General features: G+C 33.0%; 2 protein-coding genes across 5 annotated transcripts in view; one reads left to right on the top strand and one right to left on the bottom strand.

Annotated features, from left to right (window-relative positions):
* Window positions 1–8,612: 8,612 nt before the first annotated feature.
* Window positions 8,613–21,568, top strand: part of LOC126780711 (protein Jumonji) — a 200,730-nt gene continuing 187,774 nt past the window's right edge. For all 4 annotated transcript variants that reach the window (XM_050505356.1, XM_050505358.1, XM_050505360.1 and 1 more), the window contains exon 1: window positions 8,613–8,625. The gene's annotated coding sequence lies outside the window, so the exon portion shown is untranslated. The remainder of the gene's footprint in view (window positions 8,626–21,568) is intronic.
* LOC126780645 (uncharacterized) lies at window positions 11,204–12,489 on the bottom strand. Its single transcript, XM_050505266.1, has 3 exons — window positions 12,124–12,489; window positions 11,916–12,063; window positions 11,204–11,586 (listed from the first exon to the last, which is right to left on the bottom strand). Exons 1-3 carry the CDS (start codon window positions 12,487–12,489, stop codon window positions 11,204–11,206), a joined length of 897 nt encoding a protein of 298 aa, XP_050361223.1.

The following is a 21,568-nucleotide window of genomic DNA, read 5'->3' on the forward strand; positions in this document are numbered from 1 at the left end:
ATTAAAATCAAGTCAATACATTTTAAATTACGGTATAAAGGATATTGATGTTAGGATTTCATGTATATCGACATTCCTACGTACATCATTTACGCAACATTGTACTATTACTGGAAATTATTTTCAGGTCTATTTGTTTGTTCTAATTCCTTTCCTATGGGTTTTTATTTTAAAATCTCTACGGCATTTTTATCGCACGGAACTTTTTTACGGCACGTATAAAGCAACGTATTTTAGTTTGTTACTATTGGAATAATTGGTAAAAGTTCTTTTTTAGTAATTGATTATACCGATTACGTTAATAAATTGTGACGACGCAGTTAATTGTGACAAATGATACTAATACTATATCGGCAACCAGATGCCAATATTAAACCTGTGCCCGCGGTTTCACCCGCGTATAACTTGGGATTTTGATAAGACTTAATAGCATGTTTATAAAAACTACTTCGTAAACAATACATTTTTTCAGTTAGTAAAATAGTTTTGTTTAATCAGAATATTTTGGAATAAAAATAATATTTTTGCATTTGGTAATTTACAGCATAAACAGGACATGGATGAAGGGGGCATCTGCACTACAGCATCGTAGATTGGAAGAGCAACACTTAGGTCACTATAAATTATATTAAGCCAAACTACAGGCATCACTGTAAAAAAAATGTGGGATCGGGGGACCCCCGTCAGGAATCAAGTTCAATGCGATATTTCTTCAACTCAAAAGGTTTTTTTTAAATGTAGCTTTTAATTGATTATATTACTGTATTTTTGTCATACGAAAAAGCCCCTTAACCTTCTTTGTGCAACTCCATCTAATCAAATATTAAGAAGAAACTATTTAAACTTAAATTCAATAAAAAATTTTATTATAATAATAACAATTCCTAATTTAAGGAATTTATTTTTAGCGATTTTGGTAATTTACCCCTCCAATTAACTAAAGTTTATGATGGGAATTGTGGCAATAGCCCAATTTTAACCTGGGACTTGCGTGCGACTTGTAAACCGTAGCGCCTTATATAGTTTTAAATTACCTTTATATTTTTGTTTTTGTATTTTTAAAGCGTTTGATAAGTAATTTAAATAAAATTTAATTATTTTGATTCAGTTTGCTTATATTTAATTATTTAACTTAATTAAAAAAAGAGATCTATAATAGATAGGCGCACTATCGCTTGGCGTGGTTTGGCTCAAAAATTCGGCATAATTCCTACCAGCAGAAGTGCTCGCGCAGTACTGAATTCGAACGCATTGCATTGCTACAAAATGTAGCATTTTAGAGGTAGGCTTAACGCTATTTCGTTATGCGACAGTTTTCCAACAAGGCCGTAATAAACTTTTTTCTAACCAGAATGTCATTTCATGCTCCTTACTTTAAAATCACAGACTCCCATACAACCATTTATCCTTTACCAATATTTACGCGCGAGCGAAGCCTCGGCCAATAGCGACGTGATTCTTTAAATTGACATAACTTTTTTATTTATGAACCGATTGAAATAAATCAAACACTACATTTTAAGGGAAGCTTGCCAAATTACATTAGTGAAAACCGAACCCAAATCACACACACATCTTTAGCGCGCACAGACAAACAGATAAACAAACAAACACACACAGACAAAAATTCTAACAATCATTGTTTTGGGTTCTATTGCGTTGAGAAAGAATAGATATAGACCTTCAATAAAAAATCGAATTATTTTGTTTTCAAATCCAAGAAATACTAGTGTTTGACTGCGTTCAATATAAGCAAGATAGTCCATCCCAAACAAAATACTTTGAAGACAATTACGGACATCATTTACAAAAAAAAAGGGTAAGGCGTATTAAGAACGAAAAAAAAGTACATTTGATCAAAACGGCATTTTAAAAAAATCAATTTACACTAAATAAATTAATTATTATTAAAATATGTTTATGATGTTCTTAATCAAAATATGAATAATTAATTATACTTTGCCAATCATACAACGTAAACGCGCAAAACATTTCTCAATTATTTAAGATGAAAATTACATAATATTTTCTACACTATGCTATCTGGTTTTTACCATAATCATAAATAATCGGGATTCTGAGGCTTGTTATTCTTAGCTTAGCAAACAACTTGCCTTATAAATAAATGAAATGTATTTAATTAATTCTATTAGTATACTTTTAGTACACTATCGCGATCTTAGAATACTGTATCTTGTAGTGGTAATGCTGAATGCATAGTAAAAGTATAATTATGAGGAAATGATTCAAAATCTTAGAAGTTGCGTGCACTTAATACCTTGTTAGAAATATTTTCTTTTTATGTTAGCTCTCCATTTGACGTCTAATTTGAAAACTAAGACACAACAACTATAAACAATGCAATTGGTTATATTAATTTGAAACATTATGAATTTTCATAACTTTTTGTTTCTAAACATCTATCTCGATTAACGAATCTCTTAAAATATAAGATACGTTACATCATATCTGGAGTTAATTACTATATTTGACAAGAATAATTAAGACACTCAAGTTTTTTAATCAGTTTTAGTAATTATCATATATATCATGTTTGCGAGTCTAATACGTAATATATTAATTATTATTATACTACGGCGGTAGCAAAATAATATATTAGGGATTTATAAAAAAAATAATTTCTTATGCTTAATTATTTATATGCTTTTTTGTGTGCTGTCGTTTGATTAAAAATAAATTACAAACTTTCAATTTAAAAACAACTTTTGTCAAAATGTTGTATCATTGGCGTATAAATGTTATTTAGGGGCTTATTACTCAAACAACGCTTTATCTTGTTCTGTCGAATGTCAAAGCAATGATAACAGAAAGAAAGAAATCAGTGATTAATCTAACAACTACTAAACAACATTATTAAGTGTTATGTTCACCCTTTAACCGTGCTTTAACTCAAGTCGTAATATCGTTATTACAAATCAAATAATACATATTATATTTTATATATCAGCTCGCTATGCACACACACCGTCTTCACTTCGCGCCAATCCCAATATATAAATTTTATTTCCCGCGCTCCGCGATGTGTGTCATACGAGATGACAGATGGATAGATACACAGATAATATATATTCATATTATAAAATACTAATTAATACATTATTGTAGACGTGTGTAAACTACATTAAGTAAAGCCACGTGTTTTTTTTATTTATTTTTAGTTTTATAAAATAATTCGTTTAACAAATATTTTATTTTTTTATTTAATGAAAGATCATATTTTAATAAACAAACGATTGAATATATAATATTATTATACGAGTTAGGTTAGGTTAGCACTTTTTTTTCATATAAAATAAACTTTAACATTCAGCACATTTGCAAAGTTATGCATTTCAGAATTGAATGGTTATGTTTGCAGAATAAGATAAATCAACATCACACACAATCAACTCAAATGAATGCTAAGATCTGGCGTTTTTTTGTAAAGAGATCATTTGTCATGCGTTTTTTGTCACACCATTAATAATTATAAATATTATGTTTAAAATATTATACAAAAAATATTGACAGTGAATTTCGAAATTAGTTTTACATAATTGTTTTAGCCTATTATATAATATTTACTAAATGACTAATTTAAATGTTAAAATATTAGTTATTGCGTTTTTTATATTTTAACAAAGAATATTTAACTTTTTTACTAACGATTAAATCTCCAATCTTATAATTATAATTATGCATATTAAGTAACTGTATAGTTGTAAATGATATCCATCGCCTCAGGAAATTTTACATAATTGTCGTCGACAGTATTTTAATAAAGTTATATAAGTTTTTTATTATATCAGGAAATTTATAATTCTTATTTCATAAATCTTTACTTTTGTCTCGGGCGGTACATGAAATCACACAAATAAGATGTTATTACGTATAAATATATATATATTAATCGATACTCGAAAATATTATAGATTGTTAAAAATAAAATGAAAAAAATTTAAGTAGCTGTTTCCTGCGACTTCGCCCGTTTTTACTTTTTCTTATACCCGTAATGTATTTTTATATATGCCTATGTCCTTATCCAGGTCACAATTTACCACTATGTCAAATTTCGTGACGAAACTATTAAACATCAGTTCAATAGTTTAGCGGTGAAGTAACAAACAGACAGGGTTAGAGTTACTTTCGAATTTATAATATTAGTCTGATGAGAATTTCAAAATATTTCTATTTGGTCAACAATATTATATCGAATAAAGAATGAATCTTATAACATATTATACACTAATCGTGTTCCTCGTTTACGCCATTAATATTATTTAGGTTGTAAAAGTTTTTATATTTATTTGTATTTATATTAAGTTTTTTTTTTATTATCTATATCTTTAAGATAATACATTCAAACAAAAATGTATCTGTTATTAAGACATGTCGGTCTGTATAGTCTATTCCAACCACGGGAGGAGTTAAGACAAATAAACAACTTTGTCATTGATTTGGCGCGATGTCATTGGTCGAGGTCTTGAATAATCTATGATAATCTTATGGATTTACGGAAAAAAAGCCTTTTGAATATCGGTTAAGTTACTATTAAAACTTTGGAAATTAATTTTGTAGTGAATATGAGTAGTTAAGTATGATACTGTTGTATTATAAATTATGATATATTAAACAAAAACTGTTTGTTGTTCATAAGGTTTGTTTATATCCTTTGATTGGAACAAGCTTAATTACATTTTTTTATCTATTTGCTCTGCTGGTTATCCTACATAAGAAGTAGATGCTTTTTAAAAGTCAACTGACGATTATAAACATAAAATTAACACACGTATTTATCACCACACTGTGAGAATATGAATCGAGTTTTTTGTCATATTATCACTGACATGTTAAATTCTTACGAATACGACTCGATCAGTATTGATGATTCAGCGGAAGTTGCTCGAAATATCCAAAATTACTTTAGTGATATATGAAATTAATGTAAATATATTGCTCTATGTTTATTTGAAATGATTACAACTTTTGTTGATTAAAATTACTGGAAATAAACAATATTTCTCATAGAGGTATATTACATCGTATCAAATAAATTTATTTACCTTATCGTCATCATCATTAGCCAATCGCATTCAATTGCTTGATATTGGATCAACATAGGCTCCCCTTTCTCAAGCCGTCGAAGTTCCTGTTTCTCCTTCTTTACCTGTCTCAAATCTCAAAATCTAAAACTCGTCTGTTCCAACGGTCCATGGACATATCTGACCATCCCAGTGCCAGTTAAGTCTACTATTTTCTTATACACACCTTATCAGACAAACAAGAAATATAAAAGATACAATAATATTCGCTTATAGAGATTTTCATCAACATAACCAAGATAAAAAAAAACAGAAAGTTTAGAAGTAGACGTATAATACATATACTCTTATATACCATAATACAAGATCTGACCATCTTGTTGTTACATCACCTCTATGACCGATTGTTTAATGATATCTATTCCGTAAAACGAACGATTCGCAATAAAAGACAACGAACAACCTTAACTCTAATGTAAAACAAATCAAACAGGTCAAGGCCTTCGCGTATAAGCAAATGAAAATATATTAAATATTGCATGAAATTTAGGCAAAATTGAACCTTATTAGAATATTGTTGAACTCGGTATGAGATGCAAACAAACTCGAGCAAAGTGAGATGTCAATATTATGTGTTAGTCAAGCTTCTGGGCGTACACAGTGCGTAGGAACGAGTATACATATTGCACATGTCATATATAAAATGCTTTAAGACTTCTGTTATTTTTAAAAGATTAAAAAATATCTCTTTCTTATCAATAATATAAAACAGCGTTTTTGAGTTAAGACTAATATTCATATTTTCTTTCTTAATAAATCTGATAATACTAAAACTTGTGTTTTGGATGAGGCAGAGAATTCAGTATTGTACTTCTGACTCTCACCTTGCTGGGTTCCGAGAAGAACCACCTAGTAAATCATTAGTTAATCTCTTAAATCAATCATATAGAAGTAATTAATTCTATATAAAATATACTTGACAAATATTTTACCAGAAATTTCTTGAAAAAATATATTGACACAAATTTTTATTTAATATTTAACCATAAAATTATGCACACGTTAAAACCAACAACGATTATGCCAATTCAATATTTATTTAGGTTTTAAAACATTTACTCGTAACTTTATTTATATAAAATATATTTTCAATAACTTAGTACTAAGTATAAAGCAACACATCTATACACATCGGTGTGCCTCTACAATGAATGGACACGTAATTTTGTTTAGAAAGTGTTGTAGAATCCTTAACTTCAACTAGTTGCGGCATGACATATAACTAGGAAAGTGACCACTCACAATGTTCTCTATTGACTGGTAATAAGGCCTTTGGATACAAAGAACTACGCATTATGAGTCTTGAGTTGTGTAAGTGCTTTTGCGTACACCTTAACTCTTTGATTCGATAATTAAAGGTTTCTTCGAAATAAATCACACGCAGTATTTCTATTATAGATAGCAAATTACATAAGTTATTGATTTACTTGAGTATTTCTAAGTCTAGTTCAACTTATAGCGTAACAGGTAGGTACTTATACTTTACTATAAAATAATGTAATCACTGAGCCGATTGTACACAAGATGAATTAATGAATGGATGACACTTCAAAAATTTAAAACAATACGTCTATATACCTTAATATTCTTATACGATAATCTTCCAAATAAGTGTTTTGTATTTTTGATACAGTCGTTGTTTCAGATTTACTCGTATGCTTCCATTATTCAGTTTCATCACTTACCTCCCTCGATAACGACTTAAAATATTACATGAAGCGATATGTTTTTTTTTTCGCATTTATTATTTACAAGGAATATTGTTTAAATTTACATCACAGTAATAATATTTTCCTTTGTATATTTCGCATGCAATAAATATTTTGCTTTCTGTTTAAGACTTCGATCGGTAATAACGTGGTACCTCATTTGTGCAGCTAAATTAATATATATATTTTATTTGTTCATTACATATTCAATACGCGTCACATTCTTCTTCATTCGATTGTTTTTATAATAGAAAGCGGATCAAGGTCTCTAGGTGGGTCTAAGTATTTTATCTAAATTAGGAATCACCTGACTGAGCGCGGGTGGTCTCCACTAAAATATTTTAAGATACCGTTACGCATATTTTTACAATATAATTAATGAAAGCTTATATAATATGGCGTCTGGTATTATGTTATTTGAGCCAACGAAATTTTTATGGCATATCTTTTAACTTAATTCTATTGTGTAAGTCGAATATCTCGGTTCTTTTATTTAGAACTCATTTCAACACAAAGGGAAAGTTTATGGAGCAAGCTTTACAAAATTATATGCGAGACCGTATCCGGAAAACGACACAGGATTTGTCATGTGGTCACTGACGTATGGTCTTCTGACCGATTTCGACCACGGCGGCCTAACTCAATGGGGATTAGACAACTACGCAAGATATTTTTATTATATTATTATCCGTGCAGTGACGGAGAAAGAATACACTGGATACTTAGAGATATCTGAGCGACCATCTGCTAATCTAGTGATAAGATGTTAATTATCCGCGTGGCTTTTTACCTTCGTATGCAAGGTAAAAAACTCATGAAATGGCTGCTTGCAGCTGTGTTTGGAGATCAGCCAACGTACAGCCAGAGCCCGAGCGAGCATTGCCATGATGTGTGTTGATCCAGTGGAGGCGGCTGTAGAACCAATTCTGGGGGAAATAATAATAATAATAATAATAATAATAATAATAATAATAATAATAATGTCTTCCAGATCGATTTCGGCCACGGCGGTCAATCTCAAGAGTGATTAGCCAACTACACAGGAAATATTATAGTGCACAAGTGTGTGTGCAAACACAGGTGCACTTTCTATTCCCTAACTCTCATAATCCGATGAGACGGCAATCCGACACGACCGGAAGGAGGTCAGGCGCAGGCCAACGGTTTTTCGTGCTTTCCGAGGCACGGAAGTGTACACACTTCCAACTTCCAGGCTCCAGCTGCTACTGAGAATTTTCTGACAGAAAAAGCCAATAACTTTTTTATTGGCCCGACCTGGGAATTGAACCCAGGACCTCCGTGTCTGCGGCCTTACATCAAGCAACTAGACCAACGAGGCAGTCACTGGGGGAGGGGCGGTAAGTATATTGACCTGTCGGAGAGGGAGACCCGAAGAAACAGCTGTTTCGCTGGCCTCCCGTGGTATATAGTATAAACTAAGCGTGCCCAACCAGCTCACGAGGCTGACCTACCATGCCTAATCTCCGTGTGTGTGAACCATCAAGCTGGTTGGTGATTGGAAGGGGTTCCGGCGCCCACCTCCACTGCGCTGTTTGAGGTCGAGTTCGGTACTATCCATGGGCTCCACGCTAACCTCAATGCTGTCAACCACCATCTTGAGACAGCACGGCTAGCAATTGTTTCTTACGGAGACAGAAGTACTCCCTCTTGTCGATACCACTTACCTTCATTATCCCGGCTACATGCTTGAAGAGTCCTTCAAAGCGAAAGCAGGAGTATGCTTGTTTGTCAGGATGGATGTTTGTTGTCACCGTCTGCGCTGCTGTCCCTTCTTATCTATGTTGGTGATACGTGTCATGGTGGTGGTGGTCAGAGTCGAGTCTACGTGTGCCTGTACAGAACCCACACTTTTCAGTTCAGGCTCCTCTTCTTTCTTTGTATCACAGCTTAATATCTACCAAAGTACCACAAACCAATCTGCCGCCACCAGCGGTATGCAAACGTCGCGTTTGGCACTATAAGTTGGCAGATTGGAACGGTATGCACGATTACTTTGCGTCAGTCCCTTGGAAACAGGGTTACTTCATTGGGAATGACCCAACAGCTAGCGCCGCTGCTAGTGCTGATGAGATCTTGTTGGGGATCGAATACTACATTCCTCAACTATGATCTCATCAGTAAGGGTACGCGACTCTTGTCTCACTCGCGCATGTGCATGTGCTCGTGCTGCGTTAGTAGGGCTTCAAACATTGACTGACTGAAAGCAACCTACAACAAAGACTCCAAGTCCTGTTAGAAGGCATACATAAGAGCAAATGCACAGCGCATTGTGCAGATTGGTCATGACCTTGTTTGGCTTTTTACGGGCTCCCGTAGCTTCTGGCGTCTGTACAAAACAATTTCTGACCAAATTTCACGTACAGTTCAGCAAGGTTATTTTGGTGCGTGGCCAAAATTTGAATTAATATCGAAAACTTAAGCACGTAGCACCTTAAACTACAACTACGCTCTGACAGGTTAATGTTATAAATATAAAGTATTGTCACAGGTACTGTGACTAAGTACTTTTTTTTTATTTTAAAAAATGAAATTTGTTTTGAATTAAATGAGGAAGTACTATTATATTATATTAGTAAAATTACAATTATAAAATTAATTCAAATTTTTATTTTTGGTAAATATACTTTATACTTTAGCACAAATATACTATTTTTTTCTTCCAAGTGCTTTATTTTTTCCCTACTGAAAAATGTGATACGTTGTTTTTCTTAGTTAAACAATTGACTACCCTTTAATTTGGCACGTAGGTATGACTCGCGGTCCGACCGTTTATACGAAGACAGAATAATGGTAGTCAATGTCAAGGTCGTTATCGCACTTAAGACACAGTATTAAGGTATCCTATTTCCTAACTGTCTAATGATACATAATTAACTTTCCACAAGCAATATATACACATCTATATTTTGTGTATCGTACCGAAACACAACTGTTTCACTTTTTGAATAGTAGCAGATTTAATAATATAATTTTTGTACGTTTAGCATAGTGATCAAAGTATTTGTAAAAAACGTAACGCCTATAAATAAAATATTCCAAAGCTAAGCTAATGTCTCATCTTCTTTTAGAAATAAGATTTCTACATACACCATGCTTGTCTAATCCAGTTTGGTATATTTTCTTCCGACAAATGTAATTACCAATATAATACCATTAAACTATCGTATTATGAGTGTGTGTAGTATTAGGGCTTTGTGCAGGCGGTTTAGCAATGTATTTTTTAATGTTTCTCAAAGTGTCATGGGCAATCTATATATCATTCGGCATATTATAGTTATTCCATTCCATACTAAATATACAAAATAAAAAAACCCAAACTTTCAATTTCTTTAAAAGTTTGACTTTATATAAATTGAAATAATTCACCGAGTATACTTTAACAGTACAAAATGATCATACATAAACCTCGCATTGGATAATGGCCATTAAAGTCAGTGTATCAGTTAATTCACAGGTTTTGCTTAAATCGCTCGTAAAGACGTATGCCTAAAGCCAATGATGATGATGATACATAAAACATACAAAACGACGATTCGATTGCCCTAAAAATTCTTAGTAAATGTTATAATTTTGAGATATATCATCATAGAGGTGTCGGCATGATAATTCTATTGTTACCGTTTGTGTCACTGTTTTGCTGTCTAACAATGCCTCCACAATTTTCCGTAATTACATTGCATATAATTTCCGTGTTTTGCTTAAGATCGAGATGATGCATGTCCAATTGTCTGATGTCAGAAAAATATTTTTCATATTACAATATACATACAGATGTAATCGAAACTCTAAATCAGCGGTACTAGATTCAAAATAATATTGTGATCGCCAATTACATTTGTAGAAAAGGCCAGAATGTAAAGAAATTACACGTTTTTCATTTATGTGATCAATGAGGTATTAAATAATTTAAATGAAAGAACAGTTTGAAATCGCTTCGACAATACTGTCGGCTGCACTTTATCTAGTCCCCTAGAATATATATTACATTATTTTTAAATAAGGTCATTCATATTAATGATCAATAAATACCTGTAAGGCCACTATTTACATCTTTAATATTATCCAATGAATAATACGTATCTCTTTAAAAACTTAACCAATATATGATAAATTAGAACTTAAAAATAGGTGTTTTATACAATTTTACTAGCAACGTTTCACCGACGAAACATGATGTCCGTCCGTGTCCAGTGGCGCACCACACTCATGGCAGGAGGGTGATATCTCCCGCCTCGCTATCCCGTGCAGGTACTTACCGAAACAGCCGTGTCCGGTAAGCACCTGCGTCAGTCTAAACGTAAGTGTGCCGCTCCTTCTAGTTACCCAGCGATTCAAGTGGGGGTGGATCGCCTCCACTGTCGCTAGGCTTGCTTATGGGGATCCCAGATCCTCCTCCCATCTGCGAATGAGAGCTTGTTGGGCTACAGACCTGATTCGCCCCACCTCCGCTGATCCTAGACGGTCACCATTCGCCCTGGCTTCCACCCGAAACCGATGCACTTCCACGAGTACCTCGGCCTGGAGTTCCCAGGGCGGATCACTCGCAAGAAGTGTCGCCACCGTCCACGACACCGCACGGTAATCTCGTACCGCTCTCACCGCTATAATTCTCTGCGGTCTTCTAAGAAGTTCCATCTTCCGTCCAGGATCAGACCCAGATACCTCATCTGGGCCTTCACCTTTATCACTGTCCCTTGGACTGTGATACACGCTCCACGAGGGGGACCCCGACGTGGACCGTGGAATAAGAGGGCCTCCATTTTAGAGATGACACTCAAGCCCAACATTTCTATCCGGTCCATTGTGAGCGACGTTCCAACTTCGGCCAGGACAACAGCCCCATCCCGGGAAGGACAGGTGCCCGCAGGAGCCAGTCAAAGCCGACGTTCCACAGGTTTGGGCCGAGAATGGACCCCTGTGGAACGCCACAGCCTACCTGACGTCGAACAATTCAACCATCGCTCCCCTTCCAGAGGACCATCCGATCCTGGAGGTATGCCCCCAGAAGCCTCCTAAGATAGGAAGGCACCCCATGATATTGAAGCGCCTCTCTTATTGTCTCGAAAGGAAGACTGTTAAAGACGTTCGCCACGTCCAGCAATACTGCCAGGACCACGTCCCCTCGGGCCACCACCTCCATGGTCCCGGTCTTTCATGGCGTCGGTGATTGATTGACCCGCCCTGAACCCGTATTGAGCCTCTGAGAGACCCGGTCCCACTTCCTCGAGATGCTGAACAAGACGGGCAGCGAGAATTTTCTCGAAGAATTTGCCCGTCTCATTCAGCAGTACAATTGGCCTGTATGCCGAAGGAGATTCTAGAGGACGCCCCACCTTCGGCAACAGGACCAGCTTGCCCTCTTTCCATGGCTTTGGAAATTGCCCGCTGGAAAGACACTTGTCAAATAGTTCCCGAAGCCTTCCACCTAGGTGTTCCAGAGCGTCTCGCAGAACACGTCCTGGCATCCCATCCGGACCCGGCGCAGTGGTTCTAACCCTCAGACGATCAAAGGCCATCTCCATCTCTCGCTCCGTGATTTGTGGTGGAGCCACAATTTCTTCTTCGATCACGGAGCGAGGAGCCATTCGCGGAGGGACATACTCACCCGGAAGGGGGAAAAGCTCCCCAACCAGGCGCAGGAGAGGCTCCGGCGGCATCGTTTCTGTCACGGGAGCGCCGTGGGTGCTAACTTTTCCTCACACACACCTCACACCTCGGTACGGGCGCCCCCATGGATCCCTATTCAGGTCAGCCAACATCTCTTCCCTCGCTCGTTCCTTGGCCCGACAAATTACCAGTTGCAACTCTTTTTTCAGTTGGCGGTAAGCGGCGGTTTTCAATAAAATTATTGAAATGCTGCCAGCGACAGAAATGTCATTTTCGCAACATTTAATGATAAGCATGATATATATACAAACATCTCTGTTTAGTTTTAGTAGAATGATTATAAAAACTGCGACATGAATTACTCACTAACAAACACTTAACAGCGTTCATATATTACACGATCATTTGTCTTCGTCAGTTGAATTTAAAATTACTGAATCCGGAAAGAAATAAATCTGTGAGTACATCTGCTCCATATTTTTATATCAATATATTATACTATAATACCATAATACCAATATATTTTAATTTCGATATATCAATTATATTGAAAATATAATTGGTATAATTATGTTTGGTAATATTATATTATACCAATAGTATATATGAAATTTTCTTTCCAAAGTAAAAAATTCGTAAGCGGTGAGAGCAGAAATATATTATGCTTCAACATCAGCATCGTGAATTGTATCTTGAAATCTAGTTTACATACTAAAACGATCCGCTTACGTAAATAAATGCACGTGATGGAATGGTCGTATGTGTAATGATGTTTTGTTTACAAACATGCAAACACTCACAATCATTGGCACAAATCTTGTAACCATTCCGAGTAGAGGCTTAATCGAAGCTTATGAAATACATACAAAACACATTCGGGTCGCATTATATAAAAGGCGGGAGTATACATTAATTACCACATATTTGATCTATCAATAACGTAAGCGTAAAATATTTTTGTAAAACATTTCGTTTCATTATTTAAAAAATTTAATATTTTATTTATTAATAATCAAATTTGCACGTTTAAATCGTTATTTATCAACAATCATAATTTAAATACAACGAATTAATTATAATCTCTTACATGAGATTTTATTTCTGAAGTATTTATGTGATTAATTATGAAATATAATATAATATAATACGATTACGAGACCATATAATTCGAAAACGCACTAATTAGATTTGCACAAAATTGATAGAAATTAAAGTATTTTTATTATCAATTTTAATAGTTATTGCATGTTATCGTTGTATCATAAATATATTCCGAATTACTTAAAAATAACGATTTAATATACTTATAACTCATTAAAGGGCAGCTTTCGATTTCTTAATCGCAGCTTTCGACTACCTAAAGTTGATACTCACTTCCTGTAAAAGTATATTTGAGAAAAAGAGTAATTACTGATTTTCTTGGTGGTTATTCCGATTGAATCTATACCTTGACTGAACTGGGAGTAATTTACGTTCAATTTAATCATGAACGATTCGTCTGCTTGAATCGTTCCTATCATGTTCCGAGTGAATAAATTCAATTTTTTTCGAAATTTTAAATTATAACTATCACTACTACTAAATACATATAAAAATTATACTCAATAATCAATAACACTTCACGAATGCGAGAGCATCTAAAAGCCTGATCCGGGCCTCGAACTATAACATTTGCAAAGAAAGTTGATTACGCAACGATGCCACTGTTTCAATGAGGATCATTTGCAGTCGTTACTACACTTAGTATTGTTATGTATGTTTATTCAACTAATGACTTACCATATTTTAAGTTTGAAAGTAACGTATTGAGTCCCGCTGCTGGGCTGAGACCTTCCCTCCTAATAAGGAGAAGATTTGCAGTAATATTAATTTAGCTTTACGCCTACTTTTTTATGAATCCAACAAATTTGAAAATTCTATATTATTTAATTGTTAAAATTTTCTTAGCAAGTGATGAAAATAACAATATTTGATTTAAATACATACATTTGCAACGTTATAATTTGTTATAAATGATATTTGTTATTATAAAACCCTGGAAACTTATATTTTGACTTCAAAGGTGTTTTTTTTTTATATGTGAAGACAAAATTCCGAACAAACCACAAATCGTATTCAAAGAAGTTAACTGCATCACCAATGCACCGACCAACCAAGGGCTGTAATATGAACCTATAATTACATTGGCTAACTCTCACACAAACAAAGCAGCTCCAATTAACGATGTTTAGCTGTAGAATACCCGTTGAGTGACGAACCCACACAGACGGACTTACCCTTCATCCAAGATAGTAGAACCGAATGCACTGGTACGTAAACTTCGTTAATCAATAATTATTTTAATCTCAATAATTGTTGATTTTAAAGAAGCTAAGGGATGTCTTTATTTATTTTTGCCTTCGATAAGTAAGATGTTACAATTGCCTCTTTCATTTATTTAAGTGTCATTCATAACAAAACTCATCTATGAATTTTTACTTAAATAGTGTTCGCTTATGATCTTTTATTCTCTACCTAGCTTTGAGTAACGTTAACTTTTACGGTCACGTGGTCACATTGATAACTGGTAACGATTTACATTAGTCTTTGGCAAGTATTTTTCGTTTATGTTTTAAGAATTCAAGCTCATATGTAGATTATAGAAGGACGCAAATATAAATAAATGATTTATTTTAACTTAAAAATAAATAAACAATATCATTGCCATCTGAATAATTATTGTACATACAATTCAAATAAATAGGACATCTTCTGGTGTGCTGAAGAAGAAGAAATTTACCTTGCTTTTAATCTTACATAGAAAATAAATTAAATATTTTTAATGTTCTACATGGTTTATATTTGACTCCGCATTAATGGCTCGGGAAAGTGTTATGCAACATTGAATTTAATAATTACAATATTTAAAGGATATAGAAATAGCGTGATAACGTATAGTATAAAAAAAAGTTTCTAGCAGATTAGTTACAGCTATACTAATAAAGTATACTTTATATAATTATAGGCAAACCCAATATCTATTCAAATTTATTTGTTACTATTATCCGATATGACATTTTAATCAAATGTATACTAATTGTCAAAGCGATTGGCTGAACGATAAAGTTCAGTACAGCAGACTATTCTAGTCTCGAGTTAAAATAAATGTTCTCCAAAAAAAAAGATAGATAAGTACTCGTGTCAACTGTTATGGTATTTCCTTAAGCATTGTGGAAACGTATTAATCTTGATCGTGTATATGTATATAATAATATGAATTCTGAGCTATGCCGCATATATTATCGTTTGATATTATATCACATACAATAAGGAACAAAATTAAAATACACAAAGACAATTTTATGACTCTAATGAATATCAAGATAAATTATTTTGTAAATTTAAATTTTATCGTTTGAGTTTAATATAATAATTAAAATTTAAACACAAGTACTGTATTGGCCATGAATATAGTACAGATATAATTTTATAATAACAATTCCGTTCATATGCTAATAGAACTTTAAAATATGAATATCCAAAATAAGGAAGATCTCAGCTTATTAAATTAAACAATGGCTATCTACTATACAATTACATACATTAATTATTAAGGTTATCTTTAAATTTAAAGGCATGTAATATAACTTTTATTAAGCAACTTATATTATTCAAGGATTAATATTGATTGATGATGACTAATTAGTTAAGCGACGTTGAATATAATAATTATAATATTTAAAGCATACAAGTATCAAAATAACGTAAAACCGTAAGTGAATTTTCAACATTTCATAGCTGAAATGTAAAATGAGTTCTATTAAATTATCACTGCATATCTGTAGCTAATAATAAACGATTTTCATAACTTTTTTTAGTTTATTACGTTTATTCACAGTGAGTGATTATTTTTTTTAAAATGAAGTGGAAATTTAATTACGTACGTAGTATCATATATTACATGCGATCTAAATAAGGAACGAGTTTTCGGTAAATTATGATAGCTGTCAATAAAAACCGGCCAGGTAGGACATGCAAAACAAATATGTTAATTGTGAAATGGTAACTACATTTTTATAATACAACTTAGAATACATGTCATATAGGTTTCTATTCACGTGAAATTTGAATCTAGCTCTTCAATTCCGCTACTTTCTACATTATTCTCACAGCAATAATTAATAATTATAATCACCATCTTTATGCTACTTTTTACAGCGGTAAAAATTTACAACACATTCAAACATATCCCTTTGTCAGTATGTCACAATATAAGCCGACAGTATAAAATGAAATAAAATATATATGTTATGTATGCAAGACATTTTTTTGCAAACCGTACTTTTTAAATGCTAGTTGACAGGTCGAGGTCGTTGACATTTCTATTGTTGCTATGATCGCATGCTTACTTTTTTTCTCGTCATTCAAAACAATATTATGTCAACGTTTACATTGTTATTCAATAAAAATAATATTTATTACCATTAAAAAGCCGAGGAACTTAAGTCATCTTGTAATTTGAGTTATTTGCGTTCATTATGTCACAACTCCATGCACGCAAAAATATTAAAATATTTTGATTATATAATCTCGAAGAAACAAAATAAAAGAAAGATGATTGTTCACCAAAAATAACTATACGTAAATTGTGTACTATTATGTATCTTTAATGTACTTAATAATAAAATGATCACTGTGTGAAGCTTGTGTTAAGAGTAAGTACAATCATACTCTTATAATCAATTGGGAAACAAATCTGCAAATTCTCAAAAAAAAGGGATGCGAGTCACACTTATTACATAAATTTTATCAAAATACTCTAGTGACTTCTTTAATTTTATCACGAAAAGATAAAAATAGATAAAATTATATATAAGCAAAGAGGGCTTCGTTTGTGTTTAGCGTTTAATCAATCATATCGTTCATTGTATAGTTATTAAATTACATTTCCAACTATTTTAAACATTTGGAAATGTAATTTATTGATAAAACACGTTGTTGAGAAAATTTTAAATTACCATTTAGATACATGTTTTAACTATTTCTATTTTGTTACTAACGTTTCTCTTAAACGCGTAGTAAAATCAATTGATTATCGTTTTCTTAATTATTAACAAATAAAAGATAGTTAAGAAAAAATACTGATCTTTTACAATACATAGTATAACTATACGGAATGTAAATATCAACTTAATAAAATTGGAGAGGTCTATCAAAAATTAACAGTTTGTTATATACCCAATACTTACATGCGTACCCGTATATGCCCAAAACTTATATGGCACCTTTTTTACTATAGTTTTTTTCAATCAATCAATCAATCAACAGCCAATCGTTGTCCACTGCTGAACATAGGCCTCTCCCAAGGTGCGCCAAAGCTCCCTGTCCTCCGCCTTCCGCATCCAGTTGGTGCCTGCCACCTTCTTAAGGTCGTCGGTCCACCTGGCTGGAGGGCGCCCTACGCTGCGCTTGCCGATTCGCGGTCTCCACGCTAGGACTCGTCTGCTCCAACGGCCATCGGTCCTACGACATACGTGACCAGCCCACTGCCACTTCAGCCTGCTAATTTTGCAAGCTATGTCGGTGACTCCGGTTCTTTTCCGGATAATCTCATTTCTGATCTTATCCTTCAAAGATACTCCGAGCATAGCTCGCTCCATAGCACGCTGAGCGACTTTGAATTTGTGGACTAGTCCCGCAGTTAGTGTCCACGTTTCGGCACCGTATGTCATGGCAGGTAAGACGCATTGGTTGAAGACTTTCGTCTTCAGTTTTTTTCAGTGTACCAAAACGACGGTGGACAGATAAGAAATAATGTAAAAAAAGGACAGGTTCTTCTTATAACATTTAAAAAAAGAACACGAAAAATAATAACAAAATACGATAGCTAGGTAGATAGTAATCAATTACGCCCAATCCGGTATTTATATTGCATAATAGAACTCATTTGAACATGACAATTATCGATAACGAATAAAAATAACTACGTTGATGAAACTTATGCATAATCTATTCGCTATACCCATTAATGGCTTTCCAATGGTAAACTTTATATAATTCCTGGAGTCACGGTAAGTATGGTAATTATATTGGATAGCTAATTTTGACATTTGACCTACAGCAGCAGTACAACTTTTGATTTAACGATCATAATATTACAGTTGCATCTTATATCTAGTAAAAGAATATAAATTTATATATTTTTTCTACATTAGCATATAATTCATTTAAAATTGTTATAATAATCAATAAATAGGGCAGATTATTGTGTATAAGATCAATCTTGTACATAGGTACTATGATGAGCAGAGATGGCTCAGGTGACTCAAACCCAGGTAAAAAGCAATTAATTTTCGAATTATTTAAAACACCGTAGGGTCATGCAGGTTTCTAATTTTACTGAAATACACTACTACCACATTTGTATCTACCAACCCGCATCGTAGCAGCGTGATGGACTAAGCTCCCATCAGTGGGACATTCATAGGCTGTTAATAGCATCTATAATTTCGTCCTGACCGATTTCCGTCTTTACACCCATTCCCAAGATATCCTGGCCAGCTGTGCGAAACATATAATAGTGCATTCTGCATTCCCTCGCTCTTATAATTCATTAAAACTAGCCATAACCAATTACTAAACCAAAATGTGTCACTTTAAAATTAATATTTTTTTTTTATAGAATAGGAAGGACGATCATATGGGCCACCTTGTTGGTAAGTGGTCACCAAACGCCCTTAGACATTGGCATTGTAAGAAATGTCAACCATCGCTTATAGCCAATGCGCCACCAACCTTGGGAACTAAGATTTTATGTCCCTTGTGCCTGTAATTACACTGGCTCACTCACCCTTTAAACCGGAACACAACAATATCAATAATAATAATATTTTAATTTTTACTTTATATTATTTAAAATTGGTGTTTATAAAACTTGTTAATTTTGTATTTTTTATTAACGAGTAAAATCCCATAGTGTATTATGTAATTAATATTAGTATTATAAATGATACCAATTACACTTGTAATTGATATGCATTGCTTTTTTTTTTTGTAGACTTTAATTGTATTGAATTGTTTTAACATGTGTATTGTTAGTGTGCTTAATATTGAATAAATAAATAAATTATTGGTATATTATACAAAGTCATTTGCATGTTACACAATATTCTTTAATGTTCACCAAGACTTTTTAACGACACAAATATGTAAGGTTGGTACATATCCATATACAGATTGTTATGGAAATGAGTTTTATGAGTGACCCAAATGGAACTAAATTACTTTTTAACAACATTTTTTGAGCATCATGAAATGAATATCTTGACTAACTAATTCGTATATGTTTTTTTTTTTTGATTGACTGTAATTCAATTTTATAATTACATGTATCTTATATGTTAAATAATACTAGAATTACATGTGTTGCGTTTATTATATACTTCTAAAGCACAAACACTTTCTTATTATTCAATAAATTTATTCAATCACGAATCGATATCCAGAAATAATCCCAGAAAATTAACTAAAATAACGTTTTAAAAAAATCAAATGCAATTAAAACTACGGCAAAATTAAGAATATAAAATTTATTACACAATCTCAATGCGTTTTTAATGTCACGCAATAATAAGCTGTGTTTTGCTTAAAATTAAATATCAACTAAATGTGTCGACTTTTTTATGAAATGGGCGCTTTCTACGGTTTGTGTTTAACTCTCAAATGTACAATCTTTACATAATATCATGTTTATACCTACAATGTCTACACTGTTTCTATAAAATCATCGGTTATATAGATATACATAAAATTGTTTGAAAAAACTGTATCAAAATTTGATAAATATGATAGATTTATATTTAGGGAATGGGCAAAGGCCAAACTGGTTCAGTGAATTGAACACCTTAACCAAAAGTCACGCATCTAAATCTAGGCAAGCGCCACTGGCTTGTCATGTGTGTTAATAATTCATTTCGTGCTTGGCGACTTAAGAAACCCGCATGTACCAGATGAAATGCTCCAACCCACAGTGAGGTTGTATAATCTCCAAACAATCTTCTTAAGAGTAAAGGAGGCGTTTTCCGACTTTATGACATTTCCAACTAACAGCCTAGTTGTACGTTATTTTAATACTTTGATATTAACATAAGACATATACTATATAAGTATAGATGCATTTTATTAAAATTTATCAATTATGTTAACGTAGCCAGAGATTAATTATATAGCTCTAAGGAAACTAAAACTTCATTTTAGGTGGGCAGGTGAACAAATAAAAAAGCCGATGGTGGCCAAATTCTGGATTGGATAACTCAATCATCTTTCAAATCGGAGCATAGCAATACAAAGTATTGATTTTACGAAAAAAAATTCTGGTGAACAGGTATACCCACTCAGATGGTCCTAAATATATTACAATGTGAAACGTGTTTTTGGTTCTTTGGTGTACTTCAAAGTTCAACTTGGGATTGTACATTAAGTATTTGTCTTCAACAATTATTGTTAATTATTATATTTGAAAATCTGAAAGAAACATAAGTAGTAACTTAAAACAATCCACGGATAAGTCTTATTAACAAAAAAAATTGGCAAATAATAAAGATACTCAAAATCATCATTAATAATCTTATTGATAATCATCACCTTTAAAAAATTAATAACACAATCCATTTGATATAATATTTGAAAATACTACCGATGTCAGTTTTATTTAACACTAGCTTTTTTTTGCCCGTGACGTCGTATGCGTGGAATACAGAATCAAGTATCTATATTTTTATTTTCGCAGAGACAGTTGAAAATTAAATACGAATAAAATGAACTTGGAACGGGTGGGTGAACAATGTTTATTTTTATCCAACCTTTCAAAGGTTCTGGTAGTTTTTACTTTTGCTTTCGATGAAACGTAGCCTAATATATAATAATCGGTAGAGATAAACTTTTAAAATGATAAACAACGCCATCTATGATTTTTTTTGAGTAACAACTATACAGAAGGTTTTACTTATCTGTTCATGTAAGTGCAGCGATAGTTTCCTCAAAATCTGATAATTTAGCATTAAGTTCATTAAATAACGCGAGATATTTTCCTGCAGTAAAATAGAGCCTTTTTTAAGTTAGACCTTTAGCAATACATCGGTGAAAACTGCA

This window comes from Nymphalis io, chromosome Z, assembly GCF_905147045.1.
Source record: "Nymphalis io chromosome Z, ilAglIoxx1.1, whole genome shotgun sequence".
NCBI classification, from domain to species: Eukaryota; Metazoa; Arthropoda; class Insecta; order Lepidoptera; family Nymphalidae; genus Nymphalis; species Nymphalis io.